This window comes from Spermophilus citellus (genome assembly GCF_964194105.1).
Source record: "Spermophilus citellus genome assembly, chromosome: 15".
NCBI classification, from domain to species: Eukaryota; Metazoa; Chordata; class Mammalia; order Rodentia; family Sciuridae; genus Spermophilus; species Spermophilus citellus.
This window is the reverse complement of record NC_138195.1, coordinates 19,626,761-19,650,074: the sequence shown is the minus strand read 5'-3', so window position 1 is coordinate 19,650,074 and position 23,314 is coordinate 19,626,761. Positions and strand designations below refer to the sequence as shown.

At 49.9% G+C, this 23,314-nt stretch overlaps 1 protein-coding gene across 11 annotated transcripts in view; it reads left to right on the top strand.

Annotated features, from left to right (window-relative positions):
• Positions 1–23,314, top strand: part of ARHGAP22 (Rho GTPase activating protein 22) — a 203,639-nt gene that overhangs the window by 160,829 nt on the left and 19,496 nt on the right. For 7 of the 11 annotated variants that reach the window (XM_081267678.1, XM_081267679.1, XM_081267669.1 and 4 more), the window contains 2 exons: positions 487–663; positions 20,483–20,690. In XM_081267678.1, coding sequence (XP_081123804.1) covers positions 487–663; positions 20,483–20,690 — 385 coding nt within the window. The remainder of the gene's footprint in view (positions 1–486; positions 664–20,482; positions 20,691–23,314) is intronic. The other 4 variants (XM_081267674.1, XM_081267675.1, XM_081267676.1 and 1 more) reach the window with 2 other exon arrangements.

The following is a 23,314-nucleotide window of genomic DNA, read 5'->3' as shown; positions in this document are numbered from 1 at the left end:
CAAGGAAAGGTGATGTTCACAAAACACATAATGAGGCTACTGTGGGGACTGAATTTCTCCGACACTGGTTGAAAATCTGCATTTTTCCCCCTAACAGTGCCCTGTGTACATTGTTGTTTTTTCCCTCCTATATTGGGGATTTAACTTTTTTTTTTTTCAATCCTCCTGGCTCAGTCTCCTGAGTAATGGGGATTCAGACATGTACCACTGTACCTCAATCTGAGATGCTTTTTATGATTTCTATTTTGATAAGAAAAACAAAATGAGAAAAGAGAAAACCAGAAGGAAAGATGGGTGAAGTGTGAAGGAGATAGGTTGGAAAATGAACCAAAAGCAGGGCTGGAGTCAGAAGGCTCTGGAAAGCTCTCCTCAGGAAATGAAGGAGGGCTGTGTAGGTTGGTGTCAGGACTGGAGAGTATGCAGTGGGTGGGCACCCTGTCGTCCCACATGCGGACCCTGCATAAGCCTTGTCTCCCTGTCTTGCAGGTGGTGCCGGGGAGCGGGAGAAGGTGCCAGCCAACCCTGAGGCGCTCCTGCTCATGGCCAGCTCCCAGCGTGACATGGAGGATTGGGTGCAGGCCATCCGCCGGGTCATCTTGGCCCCGCTTGGCGGAGGTACTGCCCGTAGCTCGCATGCCCACCCTCTAGAACCCTTGCCTGCAGGTAATCTTGCCCTCTCCCACCCAGCCCCAAGTTCCCTCTCACTTGGGACTTGCTGGCTGCACATCTGACTGCACCCTGGCCCCTCTACTGCTGGCCTTTGAGTCACACCTCTCACCTGTGTGCAAAGCAGGTCCACTTTTCAAAAGACAGGCTATCCTCCAACCAGAGTCCCGTGCCTTGTGTACTGACCTCTCTGTTTCCTCCTGAATGCTGGGTGGGTATGAAGTGGTCTGTGCACAGGCCAGAGGTGGGCTGCGTGCTTGCTCAGGGTCATACCCCATGCATTGGTCCTGCTTCCTTCTGCTCCGCTGGGCCTTACTGAAGCCATACAGGGACCCTGCCCTCCCCCAAACCCACTCCCTATCCCTGCTCTGAAAGCACCTATTGCCACTAACTTGCTTCTTCCTTTGTTCAGAAGCATTTCTTGGGTGCCTAAAGGTACTAACTTCTATTCCAGGCACTAGGAATTCAGTGGTAAATAAAGCAGATCATACCTCCTCCCTCCCCACCCTCCATTCTCCTTGAAAGACAGATGTAAACAAATGCATGTGTCTGGTGATGTCCAGGAACAAGAGGTGCAAGGAAGCAAAGTAAAAAAGCTCAGTGAGAGGGCAGAGGGAATGTTGCTAGGGTGGCCCGGAAGGCTTACTAAAGTGACTGGGAGAACAAGAAGCATGGGAAGGGAGGAGAGAACCAGGAGAAGGATGGCAAATGCCAAGGCCCAGGTGGGAGTCAGCTGGGCAGGCCCAAGTGTCTCAGGGGCTGAAGACAGGGAGAGTGGGAGGGCCTGAGGTGAGGGAGGTGTCTGGGCCCTGGACCAGATAGATGAGAGTGACCACAGTAGGTCAAGGTAGTCATGAGACAAGAAGTAAGGGGGACATGCTGGGGTGGAGTGGAGGAGGTGGTTGGTGCATAGTGGCCATCTGCAAATAAGTTCTGAAGATGGAGATGGAGTTATGCCTATGGTCTGGATATTGTACAAGAGAAGGAAAGCTATCTGGCTGTTGCCTGTGTAGGTTGGTATTCGTGCAAAGTCAGGAAAGAGCTTTCAGGATAGGGCCTCCATCCCCTGGGATCCGGTGGAAGAGGACACTAACTCCCTGCTGGATGTGTGGAGTCTCAGGACTGGGTTGGGTCCTGACACACAAGCTGGGAGCATCCCCCCTCTCCCTGCAGTGTTCATAGGTGCATACTCCAGGCGGAAACAGACTCTCACCCTGGGGGCTGAGAGCCCATCTCCAAATCTGGCAAGCCCCATAAGCTAAGCCGTCCTTTGCCCGTCACCCCAGCCCTCCTCTCTCATCCCTGGTTACGCCCTGCCTGACCACCTTCATTAAATCATAAACCCCCCACATAGAAGGCTTAGTGTGGTGTTGAAAGCTAAGTTATTCTCCTGGACTTCATAAATAGTATCACACTGTCAGCTGTGGCCTCCTTGACCCTGATGGTTGCAGCAAATTTGACCTATAATTCCAGTTTAATATCTGGAAGGCAGAAGCCACCCAGACACTGCCACAACCTCCCAACGGCTTCCTTTGGTGCAATGTTGTTGAAAGTGAGCCTGTGGAACAGGTAGAGCCTAGAAGCAGAATCCCGTGTGACTTTGATTGATGATAGGTGGCACCTTAGAGTACCAGGAGGCAAGACATCATCAAGACCTTGGGTGGAGAAAGATTGTTAAAAAAAAATAAATTACCCAAAACACTAATATGTTTGGAAAAGATTGATAAATTATTCTACATAAAACAAGAGCGTTTATTCTTTAAAAGGTAGATTAGGAGACTAAAAAGAGATATAGTCTGAGAGAAGGTGTTTACAACACATAGACCCATCAAATGACTCACTTCCCAGTCTCTTATAAATCAATAAGGCAAAGACAGACAAGCCAGTAGCAACATGGAAAGAGGCTTGAATGGGCACTTTGTAAAAAAAGCAGTCATGACCATGGTCATGGTCAGTGGTGTGCAACCACATTGATTATCAGAGAAATGCAAATTAAACTACAACATGGTTCATCTGCTCACCACCAGAATGACTAAATGAAAAAGAAAGTTCCAAGTGGTGATGAAGTTAGAGGGGGTACAGAGTCTTGCATATATTACTGGGGAAATTGTTTGGCATACCTGGTAAAGTTGATGCTGTTGCCTGCGGGGGTCCCAGAAGTTCCACTAGGAGGCATGTCCTATATAGAAATGTATGTACAGCTTCAGGAATAGCTGATGTGCTCAGAACACATAAGATGTTCATGGCAATCATACTTTAATAGCCTGACACTAACCCAAATGCCCAGCAACAGTACTATGAATAAATAACTCCAATGGGAAATAAATAACTACTTGGGAAATTCCACAATGTGAAAGAATTGCTCCACCTAACAACATGCATGATCCTTTAAAATGATGTGGAACTCAGGAAGCCAGATAAACCGAAAAATAATATGCTTTATTATTCCAGTTATATCAAATTTATAGCAAAAATTCATCACAAAAATACAAAGCAAAGAAATAAATGCCTTAAAGCCTTAAAACCCAGGATGGTAGGGAGGAGGGAGGAGGTTAAGAGTGGGGGAGGGGAATACGGTTTCTGGGATATTCATTGCTTGACTTTGGTAGAGTTATGCAGGTGTTCATTTTGCAATAATGATATTAATCTGTATATTTATACTTTAAGTACTTTTCTGGATGTGCATATATTTCACTATGTTAAAAGATAAAAAGAAAAATAGAGAAGAAATAACAAAGAGTCTAAGTAATTTGTTAAAGATGACATGGCCAGTAAGGGAGCGGGCAGGTGGCAGTTCTGACCTCAAAGACCATGCTTGTTATCCCCAGCAGCATGTCCACGAGCAGCAATCAGAGGGACACCCTCACACAGTTCTACCTGTGCTTGGTGGTTCAGCTCAGTGGGCCTGGTTCCCCACCCACACATCCATCTCTCTACTTGCTCGGGATGGGGACCATTGGCAGAATCCCAGGTAGAACCCAGCCTCACCACTGCCTTGGGGCCCGCCATTTGTCTCCAGGCTTTGTGCTGAAGGACTGATTTGTGGCATTAAACAGGGACTGTCATCAAAAGCACTTTATCTCCCTTCTACCAGAAATACAGAGGAAACAAAGAAGTGCCAGGAGCCCGCAAATGCCAGACATGTCTGGGCAAGCATGATGCTCGCAGGTGGGCTCAGTCAGCCTGGGAAGGTTTCCTGGCAGAGCCGTTGTTAACCTGGGTCTCCTGGAAAGGAGGCTTAGAGGGTCAGTCCTTCTCTTCTGTTTCATAAGGGAATCAGCAAGCCCTTTCAGACATGTTTGCTCTGGGGCGCCGCAGCCACCACTGAGGGACTCCAGTAGGCAGCATGTGAGCTACAGATTGGAAAGCCTGGCCGTCCCCACAAGGCAGGCAGCTGTCATTGCTGATGGCTCACCCTGGGGTGGCCTACTTGGAAGGTCTCAGGTGCATTCATTCATTCATTCATTCATCCACTCACTCATTTAGCCAGTCTTTTATTTTCTCAAACATGTTCTAAGTCAGAGTAGGGATGAAGAGCATGAGAAGAAGATTAACATTAAATAGGGATAGAGGTGGGAGGGAAAGCGAGAGGGAAGGGAAATTGCATGGAAATGGAAGGAGACCCTTAGGGTTATACAAAATTACATACAAGAGGAAGTGAGGTGAAAGGGAAAAATAATACAAGGGGGAGAAATGAATTACAGTAGATGGGGTAGAGATAGAAGAGGGGAGGGGAGGGGAGGGGAGGGGGGATAGTAGAGGATAGGAAAGGCAGCAGAATACAACAGACACTAGTATGGCAATATGTAAATCAATGGAAGTGTAACTGATGTGATTCTGCAATCTGTATGCAGGGTAAAAATGGGAGTTCATAACCCACTTGAATCAAAATGTGAAATATGATATGTCAAGAACTATGTAATGTTTTGAACAACCAACAACAAAAAAAAAACATGTTCTAAGTGTTGGGGCAATATTGTGAGCAGCAAGACGGGTCCTCTTGGGCACTCAGATTCTAGTTGAGGAGATGGGTGATAAGAAAACTAAGCAAATCTGTCTGTAGACCAGATGGGCTGAGTGTAGTGGAGGGTGGCGGTTGGAGTTTAATGACCTCCGTCCGAGTAAAGGAGATAACAGCACGGCAGAGGGGTCCGTACTGAAGAGCAGCAAGGGGACCAGGTCACTGGAGCAGAATGGATGAAGGGGTGAGAAGAGGAGGGTGGCCAGGGAGGGAAAGGGACTTGTCCTCATGGCACAGTGATTGCACCCCAGCATTTTGGACAGAGAAGTGTCAGAGCCTGACAAGATCCCTTTGGCTGCTGTGTTGAGAATAAGTGAAGGGAGGGCCAGAGAAGAACCTGGAGACCAGTTAGGAATTCCATACCCAACGATGCAGGTGAGAGGTGAAGGCAGCGTGCCCTGGACTGTGGTGGTGATAGGAAGTACAGCTGAATCTGGATCTGCAGGTTCAACCGGGGATTGCAAACATTTGAGAGAGAGAGAGAGAGAGAAAAAATGTGTCTGTCTTGAACACACACAGTCTTTTTTATTGTCATTACTTCCTAAAATATATAGTATAACAACTATTTATTTAGCTTTTGCATTTTATTAGGCATTACAAGTAATCTAGAAATGATCTAAAGTGTGTGGGAAGATTGTGTGGTTCTATGCAAACACTATGCCATTTTTATATAAGGGATTTGAGCTTCTGTGGACTTTGCTCTCTGTGGGGGCTCCTGGAACAAATTCTTGATACCACAGGATAACTATAAATGAATTCCTAGTTTATTGTGGTTTATTTTGAAGGTAGAACTGGTAGCTTTGCCAGGCTAGTATGGTCTGTAGAGATTGAATGAGAGAAATCATTGGTAATTCTAAAGCCTTTTGATCTAAGCAACTGGAAAGATGGATTGGCCATGAACAGGATTACAGGAAGGACAGTTGTTTGGAAGGAAGATTGGGGCTTCGTTTGGGCTACTTAGTAGATGGTTAAGTTTGAAAGTCAAATAAGCAGTTACATTTAAGTGTAGGGATCAGGAGAGAGGACTAGGTGGGAGGGAGAACTTGGGGGCCTGCTGGCACACAGATAGAATCTGAAGCCCTGAGGCTGGATGAGTACTGCTGATAGATCACCTAGAGGAGGGCCCAGGCTGAGCCTGCTCATTGGTGACTTGATCACACCAGGTGGCTTTGTTGGAGTGCTGGCAGTACAGGGAATGGGAGTGTGAGCATGACCAACTCTTTCAAGCCATTTACTATAAAGGGAAAGAGGAATGGAACAGTACCTGGAGGGGAAGTCCAGTACAGAGTGGTTTTGTGTATGTTATAATCTGGAATACAAGACAGCATTGCCAAAGGTGGATAGTGCAGCAGAACAGAGAATCATTGCTGGAGGGCCAATCTGTCTTCAGGATTCAGAGGGAAAGTCCTCCACCAAACACTAACACACTGAAGGGAAAGTGAGGAACGAGAGGTGGGAAAGTGAGAAATGAAAGACGGAGACTGGCAGAGATACACACGAGTTTATTTGTCAGAGGTGACAAATAAAGGCCATCTCTCTATAGGAGAGAGAGGCAAAACAGGCTTGAGTTCTGGGACTTTTATGGAAGAGGCTCAGGAATCAGAGCCGGTGGATCCTGATGTGGGCTGTTAAGGGTTGGGTTGGTTTGAGGGAGTGGTGAACCTTTCTCAGAAAGGACCTTGGGTGGGAAAGCAAAACTTTTTCCTTAAAATGGCGGTTGTCACTTAAGATGGCCATCCAGATGCTAAGCAAGGACCTTATACACACCGAATCCAGTAATCTGTAAAACAATTATACACCATGACCAAGTGATATTTATCCCAGGAATGGAAGAGTGACTTAAAGAATCTGAAAATCAATTAGCGTAATACATCAGTAGAATAAAGGTCAAAAATCACATGAACACCCCAGTGGCTTGGGAGGCTGAGGCAAGAGGACCACAAGTTCAAAGACAGCCCCAGCAACTTAGTGAGCCCCTGAGCAACTTAGGGAGACTGTGCCTCAACATAAAAGGAAAAACCTGGTTCAATCTCTGGTACCAAAAAAAAAAGAAAAATCACATGAACATCTCAGTAGATTCAGAAAAAGCATTTGAGGGCTGGGGTTATAGCTCAGAGACAGAGCGCTTGCCTAGCACATGTGAGGCATGGGGTTCAATCCCTAGCACCACATAAAAATAAACAAATAAAATAAAGGTATGCTGTCCATCTACAACTACAAAAAAATTTTTTTAAAGAAAAAGCATTTGATAAAAGCAAGCACACTCAGAATAAAAGGGAGTTTAACCTGATAAAGGGCATCTACAAAATCCCCACAGATAGCGCATACTTCATAGAGGAAGACGAATTGCTTTTCTTCTAAGATCAGAAACAAGGCAAGGACTCTTGCCTTCACTAGATCCAGTCAGTATTGTACTGGGAATTCTAGCAATTAGACAAGAACACAAAATGCATCCAGATTGCACAGTGTCCTTGCTTACAAAATGGGAATCTAATCTTTATAGGAATGTCACGAGTGTTAAGAGAAAAAGTGGTGCCCAGTGCTCAGCCCTCTCTCAGGACTAAAGAGTCGTCATTCACTCAAATACTTGGTGAACATCTGCCACACAGAGGCAGGCCACACGGCAGGGAAGAAAACCAAGGTTCCAGTTCTTCCCCCAGAGAGATAATAACAAGGAAAGGAGATCCCATGGCAAGTTGGAGCAGTGGTTCTCCAAGGTTAACTAGCATCAGAATCGTCCAGAGAAAGGCTTATAAAAATCAACTGCTGGTCCCACTCCCTGACTGGCTGACTCACCTGGGTGCAACCCTAGAGTCTGTGTTGCTAACGTTCTCTGGTGTCGCTGAGGATGCTGGTCTGGGAACCACATTTTGAGGACTGCTCTGTTGTTAGGAGATAGTGAATGCTGTGGGAAAATCTAAATAAACAATGGCAAGGATGGGCCCTAATGAGAGAGGGATGTTCAGGCCTTTTAAAATTTTTAGCTTGTTGTGCATCTTCTATTTTATTTTTTTATTGGGGTAAATTATTCACAACATAAAACATACCATTTTAACAACGTTTAAATGTACAGTTCAATGCCGTTAAGTGCATTTACAGTGCTGTGCAGCCATCACTACCATCCAAACCCGGAACAGTTCATCATCCCAAACTGAAACTCTGTACCTGTTAAACAAAAACTCCTGCTGGGTGTGGGGTGCATGCCTGTAATCCCAGCAGTTTAGGAGGATGAGGCAGGTGGATTGCAAGTTTGAAGCCAGCCTTAGCAACTTAGCGGGAACTTGTCTCTAAATATGTAAGGGGGGAGGGTGCTGGGCATGTGGGCTGGGCATGTGGCTCAGTGGTTTAGCACCCCTGGGCTCAATTACCAAAAACAAAAAAACAGTAACTCCCAGGTGCTTCTTTCCTCCTACCAACTCTTGACAACTGTCATTATGCTTTCTGTCTCTTGTGACTGTGACTACACATTTAAGTGGAATCATGTAGTATTTGTCCTTTTATGACTGGCTTATTTCTTTTAGTCTGATGCCCTTAAGGTTCATCCATGTTGTAGCATATGTCAGAATTTCCTTCCTTTTTAAGGCTGAATAACATTCCATTAAATGTTATCTACTAGTTTGTTTATGCATGTGTCTGTTGGTCTCCTGGGTTGCTTCTACCATTTGACTACTAGGCATGATGCTGCCATGAACATGAGTGTACAGATATGTCTTCTAGTCCCTGCTTTTAATTCTTATACCTAGAAGTGGGGTTGCTACTTCTGTTGAATTTTTAAAATGAATGTTTATTACTTATTTTTTAATTACACATGATATTAGGGTTCATTTTGCTCTGGATAGTTTTTTGAGGGACCGCCCTACCACTGTCCACAGTGGCTGCATCGTTTTATGTCCCCACCAGCTGTGCAGGAGGCTTCCAGTTTCTTCCAGTTTTCTTTTTTTTGATAGTAGCCATCCTCGTGGGAAGAGGTGGTGTCTCATTGTTCACGAAAAGTGTTGCGAGAAGTGAGAGAGTGACTCGGGAGGACGTCTGGTGGAAGCCTGCCAGACAGAGGCCAGAGCCCTGGCAGAAGCAGAATATTTGATGTGGTCTGGAACCATCACAGAGGTGGCTAGGCTGGAGGGAGGGAGGGAGGGACCGGATGGGAACTAAATGGCAGAGGCCTCCTGGGCCCCTGTCAGGACTTTGGTTTCTACCCTTGAGGAAAATGAGGAGAGGGGTATTGGAGAGCTTTGGAATGTTAGGATCTGATATGCTGACCAGAGAGGTACTAGAGGAAGCCGGACGCATATTTGCAGTAATCCAGGCAAAAGAGGTGCGTGTTCTCACTGTGGTTGTGAGCGGTGAAAGTGATCAGATTTCAAATCTCTTTTTGAGAGTAGGACTGATAAGATCCCCTGGATGTGGGTGTGAGATGGGGGCAGGCGAACACTGACTCACGGTGTCTGACGGACAGTGCCCGGAGACAGCAAGAAGGAAACTCAGCGTGGAGAGGGTTGGAGAGCAAGACCCTGGCTTTGTTTGGACACGTTGGAGTTTGAGGTGTCTGTGAGTCATTGAACCAATGGAGACGCTTAGTGGGCAGCTGGACGCAGGAATTTGTGGGGCCAGGGTGAGCGTCTGATAACTAGTGACGTGGCAACTGTCCCACTGATAGGCCTCCTGGCCTTGCCTACCAAAGCCCAGGAGCCGCTGTCACAACCTTTGCAGATGGCAGCACAGAGCTGGGTAAATGGGGCAGTCCAGGGGTAAAGGGCCATCCTGGGGTAAGGGGTCTTGATGAGGAAGGGTGTCCCTGCTCAAAGTGGCTGCTCTGTGCTGGGGAGGAGGAGGAGAGCCCAGAGAGCAGGCCTTGGGAGATCCTGAGAGGGACGCTGCCCAAGCCAGGCTGTGCAGAGTCCTTCCACACAGAGCCCCTGGGCACTTTCCTCTGACTTCCAGGAGCCAACTTTGTTGCTCTCAGATTCCTCAGACATCAACAGAGGCGGGAAAGGGGACAAATGCAGCTCCCTGAGGCCATATGGCAGGACAGTTGACATGGGGAAAATTCCAGCCTTGGTCAGTCTGGAGGGACACAAAGCAACCCTGTTATAGTGGTCATCATTTTTGGAATGACATCTCCAAGTGGAAACCCTGGAGGTACAATCAAATTCAGAGTGAAAGGTCAATGGCCCCAGGCCAGGTTGGCTACGGTGGAGTTCCTAGTGGACCACTTCCACCCAGTGCTGTTTGTTCCATATTCTAGCTCTGCTGGAGGCTCAAGAAGATAGTCTGGTGTCCAGTTTCTGTGAATGTCAACCAGCCAGGCCAGCAGGCCGGAGACTGGACATCACCTCACTAAACCAGCAGAAGCAGTACTTGAGCCTGGTTCTGGTACACTGTCCGTTCTAATAGGCCCTTGGGTTTCACATGCCAGGTGAAGAGATGCCCTCACAGGTCTTGGACCTTGTCTAGGCTTAGAGCTGATTTATTCTCTTCTGGGTGTAGGGATGGGTTCACAGCACCCCTGAGATCCTTCCCTGTGTTCCTCAAGGCTTCTCCCCTGCAAGGACCCCAGGAGCCTGTGAGCTTGGATCCCTGAGGAGAGAAACATCCAGAAGAGGGAGGAAGCCGTGGCCCCAGAGCTGGGTGCTCTTGTCTGGGGTTTGATGTACACTGGAGAGGGCAGAGAGGCTCACACACAGAGGGGTTCAGTGACTGCATGGCGGCACACTGGAGGGCAGGGAGCAGGCGCAACCTCCTCTGGTTGGAGCCTGTCCTGAGACGCTGTTTCCAGGCAGACCTCAGAGCGCAGCAGCCTCCACCGTGCAGGGGGAGGAGGAATTAAGACTGAGGGCAGAGACTTTTCCTGATGTCCTGGGCCCCAAACCAGGCTTCCGAGATGAGGACCATCCAAGCTGAAGTTGTCACTTGTCATCAGGTTGTTCATGCGAGGGGACAGACCCTCAGGCCCTGAGCTCCCCAGCCATGCTCTAAGGGATCAATTCCAGGACACCCTCTGAGCATCCGCCTCAACAGCTACCACAGCCTAGAACCAACCCCCATGTGCGCCAGGTGTGGCAGGGCCAGGGCTTCACCTGGGGCTCCTCAGGCCGTGCCCATGAACGCCTTCTGGATGGGCGGCAGCTGCAGACTTCTATCCACTGGGGAGCCTGGGCTGGGCTGCAGGGGAAACTGAGGCTCAGAGAGGAGAAAGCAAATTAGCACTAGAGCCTCTCAACACACATGAGAGGGTCCCACCTGTCCCCGGAATAGGTAGGTACCTCTACAGAGCCCTGGGACAGTTCTTTTCAGTGTGGACAGGGCTGTTTAGATCCAGTGGGTCCCTGGGCTGGAGGAACCCCCAGGGTTTTCAGGACAGGACATTCGTTGACTTAGGTCCTCTGGCACTATGAACTACCTTTCCCACCTTCCTGTTGACCTGAAGACAGAAAATTGAGCATCACCCCACCCCCACCTCCATGGCTTAGGAGGACTTTAGCCTCCACCCCCACACTTAGCATCAGGACTGGGACTAGGAGCCTCCTTGTCTTTGGGCACAGAATTTAAGGGGGCTTCAACAAACCCTATAATCATGATAAATATTTTATTGTGATTTTTTTATAAATGAAAAGTAATGCAAAAAAAAAAAAAACACATTGTATTAGGTTCTTGTTGCTGCTCTTTGCCACCAATTTAGCAGCTTAAAACAACATAAAGTTATTTTCTTATAAATTTGGTGGAAGAAAGAAGTCAGAACAGAGGCCTCTGAGGCTAAAATCCGGGTAAGGGTAGGCCTGGGTTCTGAGGGCTGCAGGGGACAATCTGTCCCTTGCCCTTTGTACCTTCTGTAACTTTCAGTGCTGCTTGTCTGTAGCCTTACTGCTCCTGTGACCTCACAGCTCAGGTCTCTGCTTCTGTGGTCACCTTCTCTGATTCTGTAGTTCAATTTCCTTCTTCCTTTTCAGAAAGGCCCTACAGTGCACCTAGACGATGCAGTATGACCTCTCCATCGTTAACCTCATCCCATCTGCCAATCTCTTCCTGTGTAAGATAACATAGCCACTTTCAGGAATTAGGACATAGACACCTTGGGGGGCCCTTTACTCATCTGACCACATCATGATAAACAAAATATCCAAATTTGTAACAAAAGGCTATATGGGTGGGATAAGGGTCAGGTGAGGGAGCCAATTTCAAGGTTCATGTGAAGGGGCTGATTCTGCCTTCATTTAGCATTTTGATCATTTGTTCACGGATTTTTTTTTTTTGCATCTTCTTTCTTTTTTTCTCTCTTCTCTTCCTTTCTTTCTTTTTTAGGTTGTGGTGCTGTACAGCTGAGCTTTCTCTCCTGCCCTTAGCCCTTTTTACTTTATTTTGAGACAGTCTCATCAGGTTTGCTGAGGAACTTTTGCCTGGAACTTGCCATTCTTCTGCCTCAGCCTTCTGAGTTGCTAGGGTTAGAGGCATGTGCCACCTGCACCCAGCTGCATTAATTCTTGTTCCTACAAATATTTATTTTGGGGCTGGGGCTATGGCTCAGTGGTAGAGCACTTGCCTGGCACATGTGAGGCACTGGGTTCTATCCTCAGCACTACTGAAAAATAAATAAATAAGGAAAGATATTGTCCATCTACAACTAGAAAAACATTTACCTTGGTGACTGGGGTTTGGAGCACTCCTTACATTTTGCCTGCAGTGACATCCTAGACCAAGTATGAGCAAGAAGCATGACCCAGCTTGAAGATGGGCCCCCAGCCTATTCCAGGCTCAGGGCTCCCCTGAGTTCCTCCCTTGAGAATTCTGCCCACAGCCCCTGGTACCTCCATCTCTTCTGGCTGTTGTCACACAGCCGCAACCTTGCTTCTCTGTCCACTTTCCCTCCTGGTTTAGGTCTGAGGCTGTGTGCCCACGTTGGTCTTTACCCTCTCCAAACTCTCCCAGGTCCTCACACTTTGGAAATAGGAAGCTGGAAATTGTGGGTTCTTCTAAGAATCCTATCTTGAGAGGAACATAGGCTTTGCAGAAAGACAACTGAGGTATGAATGAAGATCTGTCACCTATCAGCTGTGTGACCTCAGGCAAATCTCCAAGCCTCTCTGAGCCTCAGCTGCTGCTTCTGTAAAATGCGGATGTTGATACATCTCAGAGGTACTCAGGAAGAAAAGTAGGTTAAGTCGAAACCACTGTCTCTGGCACAGTGCTGACCTCTGGACAGGAGCCGGGTGCCCAGGGCTCCCGCCCACTGAAGCCGGCATCACCCTCCTGGCTGTGTGACTGAGACCAGTTGCCTAACCTTTCTGGACCTCGATTGCTCCACCTGTACCACCTGCCTCCCAGGCTGAAGCCTGAGTGGGTGCTCCCAAAGCAGGTCCTGAGCAAAGAGGAAGTGACCGATCACTGGGAGTCACTGCGTTCCCGGGATGCTTAATAACTCGGTGCGCAAGGAAGAAGGGGTCAGCGTTTAGAAACTGCAGATCTTGCCCGGCCGACTCCAGGCGTGGCAGACCAGGCACTCGCAGACCGGGCGCCCTCCCTCGCCGCAGGGTCGAAGCCCGGGGCGGCGCTGGCCGGGGCGAGCGGGCAAGACGCTACCTGCGCGCGTGCCGGGCATTCCAGCCGCCGCCGCGCCGCCGCGCCCGGGCGCGCCATGGGCCTGATGCCGGCCGCGCGGGCCTTCTCCCGGTGCCGCGCCTGCCCGCGGCCGCCTTGCCGTCTGCCCGCCTGTTGCGCGCCAGCGGCCCCAGGTAGGGGCCGGGCCGGGTGCGGGATTCCTGGGGGCAGCGGCGTCTAGGGGGCCGGATTGCATCGCGCATGCGTCTTGTGGGGTTCGGCGGGGAGCTGTGGGAGTACTGCCTGGTGGCCGTGGACCGTTCTCGGAGGTCGGGGGAAGTGCGTGTCCGAGGGTGGAGGCAGAGCTCGGGATTCCCCCTCAAGCCTCCTTTCTAGGGTGGGCGACCTGCGTGCAGAGATGGGGAAGCCGAGGCTGGGAGGGGCTTGCAAAAGATCCCTTCCCATCCCCCACTTCCAAGGGGACCCAGCAGGAGGTGAGTTCCAGGCTATGACTCCAAGTGTATGGCACACCCATCTGCCTTTCTGGGCCTCAGGAAGGCCATCACCCCAGAAGAGAATCCTTTTGCCCCGGGGCTTACCCGGATCAGCTCAGTACAGCCCACTTCCCCGCTTCCCCCCACCCCACTGGCAAAATCAGTTAGCCTTCAGCTGTTTCTCCAGGCTTGGATGGGTTTCGGGTACGCAGGGAAGGGTTTTCAGCCTCAAGGCCTAGGTGGAATTCATGTTTACAACCCCCAGGGCTGGCAGGTCAGAGGCTGTTCTGGAGAGCAGGGCCAGTGGGAGTGACCAGGGATAGTCAATTGAACCATCCGGCCCTGCCTGGATGGACTGGGGGTGGGGGTGGGGTGGATGCGAAGAGTAAGGCAGGTGTCAAGGAACCAAACAGCAGGAAGCACTGGAACCATGAGAGAAACTGAATTTCTTAAGTTTGTGAATCTCTGAAGAGAATTCTGAAATTGCCTCTGTTCCTTGTCCCTGACTGTAGCCTTCTCTTCTGCTAGAAAGAGCCAAAAGCAGGCAGAATAGCCACGCCAACGTGCTGACTCAGCTAGGATCAGCTCCAGTAGGGAATCCCAGCAGCCTCCCTTTCCTGCTGGGGCCTGGGGGCGGGACTCTGGCCAGTGCCTGCCTCCTGGGGTGGGCCTTTGAGGGAAGGGAGGATGCCATCATGTTTCTGTCTGCCGGTTTGGTACGCTCACCTGTGGCTGCTGGACCCCATAAAGTGGCAGAGACCAGAGCTCAGAGAGATTGGTTGATGGCTCCATCCCAGGCTGCCCAGGATGGAGACGTGAGCCAGCAAACAGCCAGGTCTGTGGCTTCCTGTTCCTACTTCAGATTCTGGAAGAGAGGAGTACTTGAGGGACATGTGGCTAGGCTCTGCCAGGAGCAGCTGTCAGAGGAGGAGGCCTGCCGGGCTCTGAGCCTGCAGCAGGTTCATCAGGAGGAGAAGCAGCCTCTGCCAGCTTCCTCCCCAGTAGCAGAGCCAGCAGTCTGTGAACAGTGTGGGCTGGGATCTCGAGGAACCTGCATGCTGGCTGGGTTTCCAGGGAGCCTACAAACCTACTGGAATGGGTTCTTGGCAAGGCTCCACTTCCAAAATGTGCCAGGAGGGCTGAGGGAGTTCAGCGTCACAGGGCTGTGTCCTGCCAGGCTTAGCCAAAGAGACCATGGCAAGGGGAGAAGTGGGCAGGGCTGTGGGGGTGGGAGTGCTGGCCAGAAGCCTGAGTGCAAGATGCGTCCAGCAGGGGGGCAGCTGGGAAGGAAGTGTCTTGGAAGGCTGAGGTGAAATGAGCTCTCCCTCCTAGGCTCCTCAGATGGCTGCCTTTCAAGGGTGGTAGGGGAGGTATGAGGACTGGGTGCTGTATGAACACTTAGGCTGGCCCGTGTTCTGCACCCCAGAGGTTGGTGGAGGCCAGCAGGGGCAGGGCCTTCCTGCCTGCCCAGTTAGACTTTATCCTAAGCACAGGAGCAGACAGCAAAGTGTTTTCAGCAGAGGAGGCCATGGTGGGGTTTGTTTTCAGCCCTTGGGATAGGTCCGAATCCCTTTAGTACAATAGTCCCTCCTTGTCCACAGTTTCACTTTCCACAGGCTCAGTTACCTGGAGTCAACTACAGTCTGAAAATATTAAGTGGAAAATTCCAGAAATAAACAAATTCATGTTTTTTACATTATGCACCGTTCAGAGTATCATGATGAAATCTCAATATCATTCCTCTCTGTCCTGAATCATCCCTTTGTCCAGAGTATCCACACTGTATACCCGACTTACCTGTTAGTTAGTAACCATTTTGGTTATCAGATCAACTGTCTTGGTATTCAAGTGACCCTTATTTAATAATGGCCCCAAAGTGCCAGGGTAGTGATGCTGATAATTTGGATATTCACTTCCTTCAAGTGAAAAGGTTAAAGTACAATAAGATTTTATGTATATATAGATAGATAGATAGATAGATGTAGATATAGATAGAGAAAGAATAGATAGAGCACCCTCGCACGCCCTTGTGCAATACATAGATAGATAGAGAGAGAGAGAATAGATAATCTGAGAGCCAGCCTGCGCGCACCCATGTGCCAGCCAGGGGAAGGAGACCACATTCTCTTCACTTGTATTCTCGTATGTTGTCATAATTGTTCTATTTTATTAGTTATTGTTAACGTCTTCATGTGCCCAATTTATAAATTAAACTTTATCATAGTCAGTCTGCATAGAGTTTCCATTGTCTACAGTTTCAGTCTTCCATGGGGGGTCTTGGTTTTGCAGAGATAAGTAGGGATAATTGCACCAAGAACAGGACCAAGAACCAGTGCAGGAGTGTTAGAAAAGTGGATGGACAGATGGATGACAGGTATCCTGCAGCAGGACAAAGAGCAGGAAGGCCTAACTGAAGCCAAAAGGCTAGATGGAATTACCCAAGCTTTATGAGTCTATAGAGAGAATTTGGGAATTCTTTTCCTCCGTGTGTATCTTGCTCAACTGTGGCCTTCAGTCACTGGTGTCATCTGAGCCCAGGAGTTAGGATGGGGATGGTCCCCCTTCTGTGTCCAGCTCTCCTCAACTTGTGCAGTGGGGAGAGGGAAGTAACCCTGGGTGGGGGACCAGGTAGAAAGAAATGTCCTCCTACCAGGTGTGCTAATGGGGGTCATGCTGCGTGTGCCTGGCATTGTGACAACAGACATTGAAGACGCTCAGGTAGTGGGCAGAACTGAACTGAAGGGCACGTGGGTGTGAGTGGGGAGGGAGGCAGGAGGCAGGTGCCCAGGTGCATTGCCAGGCTAGCCCCACCCCTCTTGCCCTCTGTTTGTGGGCATTTCCTCTGTCTGTTCTCTGCCTGTTCATTTGAGACCTACCAGATGTCTCTGGTCATGACAGAAATTTCTACCTTCTGTGGGTCAGCACCCTTGTCCCACTTATCCTGACCCCAGGGTCCTTAGGGGAAGTCTGTGCACGGGGGCTCAGGGTAGCAGAGGTGCAATGAAGCTGTGCAGAATAAGAGTGTGGCATAGGCTGAGTAGGAAGCACGAAGGAACAGTGAAATGGCAAGTGTGTGTCCATCGAAAGGTGCCACTGAGCTCTGCCTGTGTTGCCTGCTAGTAACACACACCTGGTGCCACCCAATGTGTGGATTTTTTGAGAGAAACTGCAGGGGTTGGGGTGCAGCTCATGGGTAGATCAATTGCCTAGGATATGTGAGGCCCTGCATTCCATCCCCAGCTCCAAAGATAAAAAAAAAAAAAAAAAAAAAAATTGAGAGAGAAGCTAGGAATTCAAATGTGAATGTGAAGTCTCTTGTAAATATATAATTTTAAAATGCTTCAGCATCATAGGAAATAAACAAGTGTATCTGAGGACCGGGCCCTGGGTGGGGTGAGTGGGGGGAGGGGCTCTGGGCCTCAGGGCTAGCCCAGGCCACTCTAGGGCTGATGGACAGGCCAGGATGCTATTAAAGGTGGGCCCTGGATCTCTTGGAACTGGCTTTTCCCAGGCAGCCATCACTGACCACCCCTATGCCAAGGCTGTGGACTGGTCCTGGTCCCCACACTGGCAGATGGGTGGGGCAGCTGGACTTACCCACCAAGTCCCAGGAAGTGGCAGCTTTGCCTTCTTGCCAGCATTGCCACCTCTGCTACTTCTGCCAGGGGCCCAGATGACCCATGTCCTTGGGATCTGCTCTGAGGAAACACAGGAGGAAAGAGGGCAGGAACACTGGGCTGCGGGGAGGATGGTGGGTGTAGATACGCAGTGTGGGTGACATTCTCCGCACCTGCAGCCAGACTCCCTGCGATCAAACTTTGACCTGCCATATGCAAAATGAACTTGGGTACATTCTTAAATCCCTCTGCCTCTCAGTTTGCTATTGGTCAAGGTGATGTTGATGACAGTGATAATCCCAAAGTCACCAAGCTCAGTAGCTTAGATGTTGACACGTGTACAGTGCTCAGAACAGCTCCTGGCGCCACAGCACTGTGTGCTAGCGACTTCAAAGCACCCCCTCACTCACACATTCCTCCCATGTGTGCACTCACTTGCACACACAAGCCCGCATGCACACTGTGCGCACACATGCTCAGATATATGAACACAAGCACAAATGTTCACACACACACACACACACACACACACACTTCCCTCTAAGCATTGATGGCATCCACCAGGTGCAGCCCACGTGGACATTTTTCTAGAAAGGAGGAGTCTTTTCCCCTCAGTTCTTTGTGCTTTGTCTTTGGATTGAGAAGGTTGAGGATCAACAGTTGAGTCCTACTCTGTTCCAGACACTGTATTAGGGATGGAGGTATCTTTTCTGTGTGTGTGTGTATGTGTGTGTGTGTGTGTGGTGCTGGGGGTGGGATGCAGGGCCTTGTGCCTGTAGGCAAGCACTCTACCACTAAGCTGTATCCCCAACCCAGGGACTATGTATCTTATTTCATAACAGCCCTGCAGAGTGGAGGGAAGTAGGCTGTCAGAGGACCAGTTGAACCCCTCAGCTAGCTGGCTCACCACCCAACTCCTGAGAAGCCATATGCCTGGACAGAATGGTGCTTTGGCATCATGCCCCTGGCACATCCCCCAAACTGCCCCACAGGGAAAGTTTCTGCATTGTGGATGTGAATAATATCAAGAACTGCAAAGACTTCATAGCGCTTAGGGCCGAGCGAGAGAAGTCTGTTTCTCCTGCTGCTCAGTGGCAGGGTAGAGACCTTTCCAAATCTCAGCTCCTTCCACTCTTTGCCTGGGCTACCAGGAACCTCTTATCCCCACTGTGTGTTTACTTGTGGAGGGTTTTCTGTTAGAAGTTCCTCTGCCTTCTTCCTCTCTCACTCTTCTTCTGTCCTTCATTTGTTGTCTTATCCTGTATTTGGATCTTCTTTCGTGTGTGTGTGTGTGTTTTTAAACAAATATTGTTGAACTATAGCATACAGAAAAGTATACAAGTCATGGTAGTGTGCAGCACAACAACTTTTCTCAAAGTGAACACAACTGGGTTAGCAGTGCCAGGTCCAGAAATAGCATTATCGCAACCCAAATGTCCTCAGAATGCTCTGGCCATTGACCCGCCCAGAGCCATGTGCTGCCTGACGGCACCAATCAGGTTTTAAACTTCTTATGAATCAAATCATGCAGTGTGTACTCTGGGCTGGCTTCTTTTGTTTTTATTGTGCTGAACTTTAAAGCTAACATATAACTCAGCATCTTCTTAACCCTTTTAAAAGTAGGTGGTAGTGGCATTAGGTACATGCATCGGGTCGTGCGGCCATCACCACCATCCATCTCCAGGCCTTTCATCCTGCCAATTGAAGCACCCTACTCACCAGACACTGACTCCTCATACCCCACCCCCGGCCTCTGGCATCCCCTTCCACCTCAGTCTCTGTGAGTGTGACTACTCTAGCACCCTACTAAGGGGAGTCATATGGTGTCTGTCCTGTGACTGGCTTACTTTGCATAATATTCTCAAGGTTCATCTGTGTTGTAGCACGTATCAGAATTTCCTTCCTTTTTAAGCCATGATCCATGGTATGTATATGTCCTTTTTAAAAAACCCATTCATTCTTTGAGGGAACCCTGAGTTCCTTCCACATTTCAGTTTGCTGAAGTGTGCTGCTCTTCACATGGGTGTGCAAGTCTCAGATCCTGCTTTCAGTTCTTCCTAGTATATACCCAGAAGAATTGCTGGCATATATGGCACAGTAATTCTGTTTATAGTTTTGTTTGTGTGTGGGTGCTGGGGTTTGAACCCAGGGCACCCTACCACTGAGCTGTATCCCCAGACCTTTAAAAAACATTTTTTTTTTTTTTAAAGAGAGAGTGAGAGAGGAGAGAGAGGGAGGGAGAGAGAGAGAGAGAGAATTTTTAATATTTATTTTTTAGTTCTCGGCGTACACAACATCTTTGTTGGTATGTGGTGCTGAGGATCGAACCCGGGCCGCACGCATGCCAGGCGAGCGTGCTACCGCTTGAGCCACATCCCCAGCCCACATTTTTTTTTTTAAATTTTGAAACAGGATCTCCTTAAGTGGCCCATGCTGGCCTCAAACTTGTGGTCCTCCTGCCTCAGCCTCCTAATTAGCTGGGATTACAGGCCTGCACCACGGCGGTGCCTTGGCTATTTTAGATTTTTTGAGGAACACCACACTGCTTTTCAGAGTGGCTGCACCATTTCACACTCCCACCAACAGTGCACAAAGGCTCCAGTTTCTCACATCTTTACCAACACTTTTTATTTTCTGTTCTTTAACCAGAGCCATCCTGCTGTGGGTGGGGTGGTGGCTTGCGGCTTTGATGTGCATTTCCCTAATGATTAGTGATGTTGAGTCATGATTCTGGTTTTCACATAGTGTGCCCTCTGTCTGGTCCACTGAGCTGTCCTCATTCACCATGCCCTGGTGAGAATCCCCCGTGAGCCCTCATCTTGTTCTGTTGAGGGGTACTGGATGGCTTCCCATTGGGATTGACTGCAAAACCAATCAATAAAATGGATCGCACAAGCTCCTCAGGGCCATTTGCTCCTGGCATGGATGAACTGCGTGGACTAGGCCACATTCCCACTGCTGCGTCCTGCTCTTTGTCCCAGCAACCTCGGGCCCAGTCTCCTTGTGTGTCCTCCCAGTGTCTAATTTGTTTAGTCAGGAGGATCCTCCTCTGGCCCTAAAAGCACCACACCTGTCCTCCACTGTCCAGAGCACCCCCTCTGCCTCTGCTTAGTGGTGGGCAGCGGGTGTGACCAGTACTTCTCTGTGTCTAGGGATCTTTGGGCAGCGACTGGAGGACACGGTCCACCATGAGCGGAAGTATGGCCCCCGCCTGGCCCCACTACTGGTGGAGCAGTGTGTGGACTTCATCCGGGAACGTGGGCTCACTGAGGAAGGGCTCTTCCGCATGCCAGGCCAGGCCAACCTGGTGAGGGACCTGCAGGATTCCTTCGACTGTGGAGAAAAGCCTCTGTTTGACAGGTGAGCACTGGGGGTCCGGGAGGTGCAGCTGGAGGCACTTGTCCAGCCGTCCTGCAGGGGCTGCTCCTCGGGCATCAGCTCCATTGTGCAGGGGTGAGCCAGGAAGCCTGGCAACAGGGCGGTCAATGCGCTCGTTGCCGTTGTTGGCATTTGTACGCTCAGCCAGCCCTCCAGGGGGCAAGCATAGGCCACAGAATTCCTCCAGCAGCCTTGAGTCTCCTCTTTGGGATGGATGCAAACAAGGGCCCCACAAACAAGGGCAGCTCATATCCATCGGGCTGCTTTTCCAGGTCATAAACCCAGGCAGAAGCAAAGCAGGGCCTCCGCTGGCTGCCAGGCTAGACTAGTGTAGGCACAGATTCATGCAGGACTCCAGGCTTGCTGCCGGCTGTGCCTCTTCTGGGTGATTCACCCCAGGCTCCGTCAGTGGCAAGTGATACAGCCGCTCCACCCCAGGCTCACTCAAGTCTCAGGCAAGGGAGCCAGTCTCCACTACCCGGCTCCGTCTGTGCCCATCCCGACCCATCTCTGGGGCTTACCCACATCCTAGGTGCACTTCCTAGGTGGAGACAACTACATCTGTAGCCCAGAAACTGAGAATGAGAGAGGTGTGGCTTGCCTACCCCAGGGATGTTGGGGGCTCCCTTCTCACAACAAAGTTCTTACCTCAGGCCAACCCAGGTCTCCCTGGAGCTTCCGCCCCGTCTTAGGTCTGTGCCTAAGACTTGGCCCCTCTGCTTCAGGAAAGGTCTGGGGATACTCATGGGTAGCCCTGACCTTCCCAGGTCTTCTTCTCTCTGGGTAGAACACCCTCAGCCCTCCAGCTTCTGCCCGGGCCCATCACCACCTGCAGAAGTCTGTCAGTTCCTTTCTTTAGATGTAGAGTCCAGGACCGACCACTGTTCCCTACAGATGGTCTGTGGTCTATCCAGGGAAGGCCAGTGGTCCCCTCCCCTAGAGCCTTGTGAAGTTCTATCCCAATGCTGGCTATTTTTTTTTTTTTTTTTTTTGGTACTGGAGCACTTAATCCAGAGGCACTTAGCCACTGAGCTACATCTCTAGCCTATATAAATGTACACACACACACACACACATATATATATGTACTCATATATATACATAAATATATATTTATATATTTATAGAGTATTTTAAAACAGATTTATATAAATATATTCACATATTTATATATACATATGTATGTATATATATTTTAGTTGTAGATGGACACGATACCTTTATCTGTTTATTTATGTATTTTTGTGTGATGCTAAGGATCAAACCCAGTGCCTCACACATGCAAGGCGAGCACTCTACTGCAGAGCCACAACCCCAGCCCCCATCTCTAGCCCTTTTTATATTTTATAGAGAGACAGAATGTCACTGAGTTGCTTAGGGACTCACTAAGTTGCTGAGTCCGACCTTGAACTCATGACCTTCCTGCTTCAGCCTCCCAAGCTCCTGGGATTAGAGGTCTGGACTAATGCTGACTCTTAATGAGCTTGTGGTCCATCTTGGACCTCCACCAGCCAGGCCTCTTTGTCCTATGCAGGCTGATATCAGGGTTGGAGATTGCTTCAAGTAAATGCTGCATAGTTAGGGGCCTGGGAATCAGATTTTAGAAGCTCCCCGAGGATCAGATGCACTGTGCTAGTGCCTGATTTTACCAAAAGATTCTCTGTGAATGCGAATCAGACCTCCCCACTCCCCTACTCAAACGTCACTGGGATGGGCTTACTGGCGTGGCCACAGGCCTTCCACACGTCACCCACCCTGCATGCCTCCATCTTGGCACAGTGCTGTCCTGTGGTGTGGTTCCAGGTGGGCTGGGCTGGGCTTTTCTCCCTTCCTGGCCTGTCTTTTGAAGCCCTGCTGGAGAGACTACCAGATGCCCACAGAGACTACCGTCTCCACAGCCCTGTCTTGCAGACCCAGGACCCCAGCCTCTTAGCAGGGCCGGGCAGACCATCCCTGTATGCCGAATGGACCTCCCCTGTCTGTCTTCTCCCTTTCTGACCACTTCTACTCCTCCTCCTGGGATTGTAACCGGAGGCCCATCGTCCCAGCTGGATTTCTGAGGCTTCCCAGCTGCCCTTCTGTTTTAGCAGTGTCCCCCCATACAACCCTGGCTGCCATTTATAAATTCCCTCCCCCTTTAGAAATTCTTCCTGGGGTACCTGAAACCATTCTCTTCTTTCTAGTATCCCCTGAGCAGCCCTGGCCTTGTAGCTGTGTCTGCCTGCCCAGGAGGGTCCCAGCTCCTCCCCTTGCCCACAGGCCTACGGAGGGTACAAGGCAGCGCTCCCTCCCCAGGCTACAGCTCCCTGTGCTCTCTGCATAGCCTGCCTGCCAGCTGGGGTGTTGGCTTCTGCCCTGGTCCCCCCACCAGGAAAACCCCTCCTCATCTTCCTGCTCATCTGCAGAAGAATAGCCACTGAGCTCCTGGTCCTGGGCCCCTCCCCCATCAGTACCTTCACCAGGATGGAAGCCATGGTGACCCAAGCTGCCCCATGCCTGTCCCTCCCACAGCACCTCTCCTGGGCCTTCGCCTGTGGCAGCTGTCCTGCTGCTGTCCACTTTGTGGCTGGGCGCTGAGGAGGGGCTCCTCTGTACCAGAACCTGTG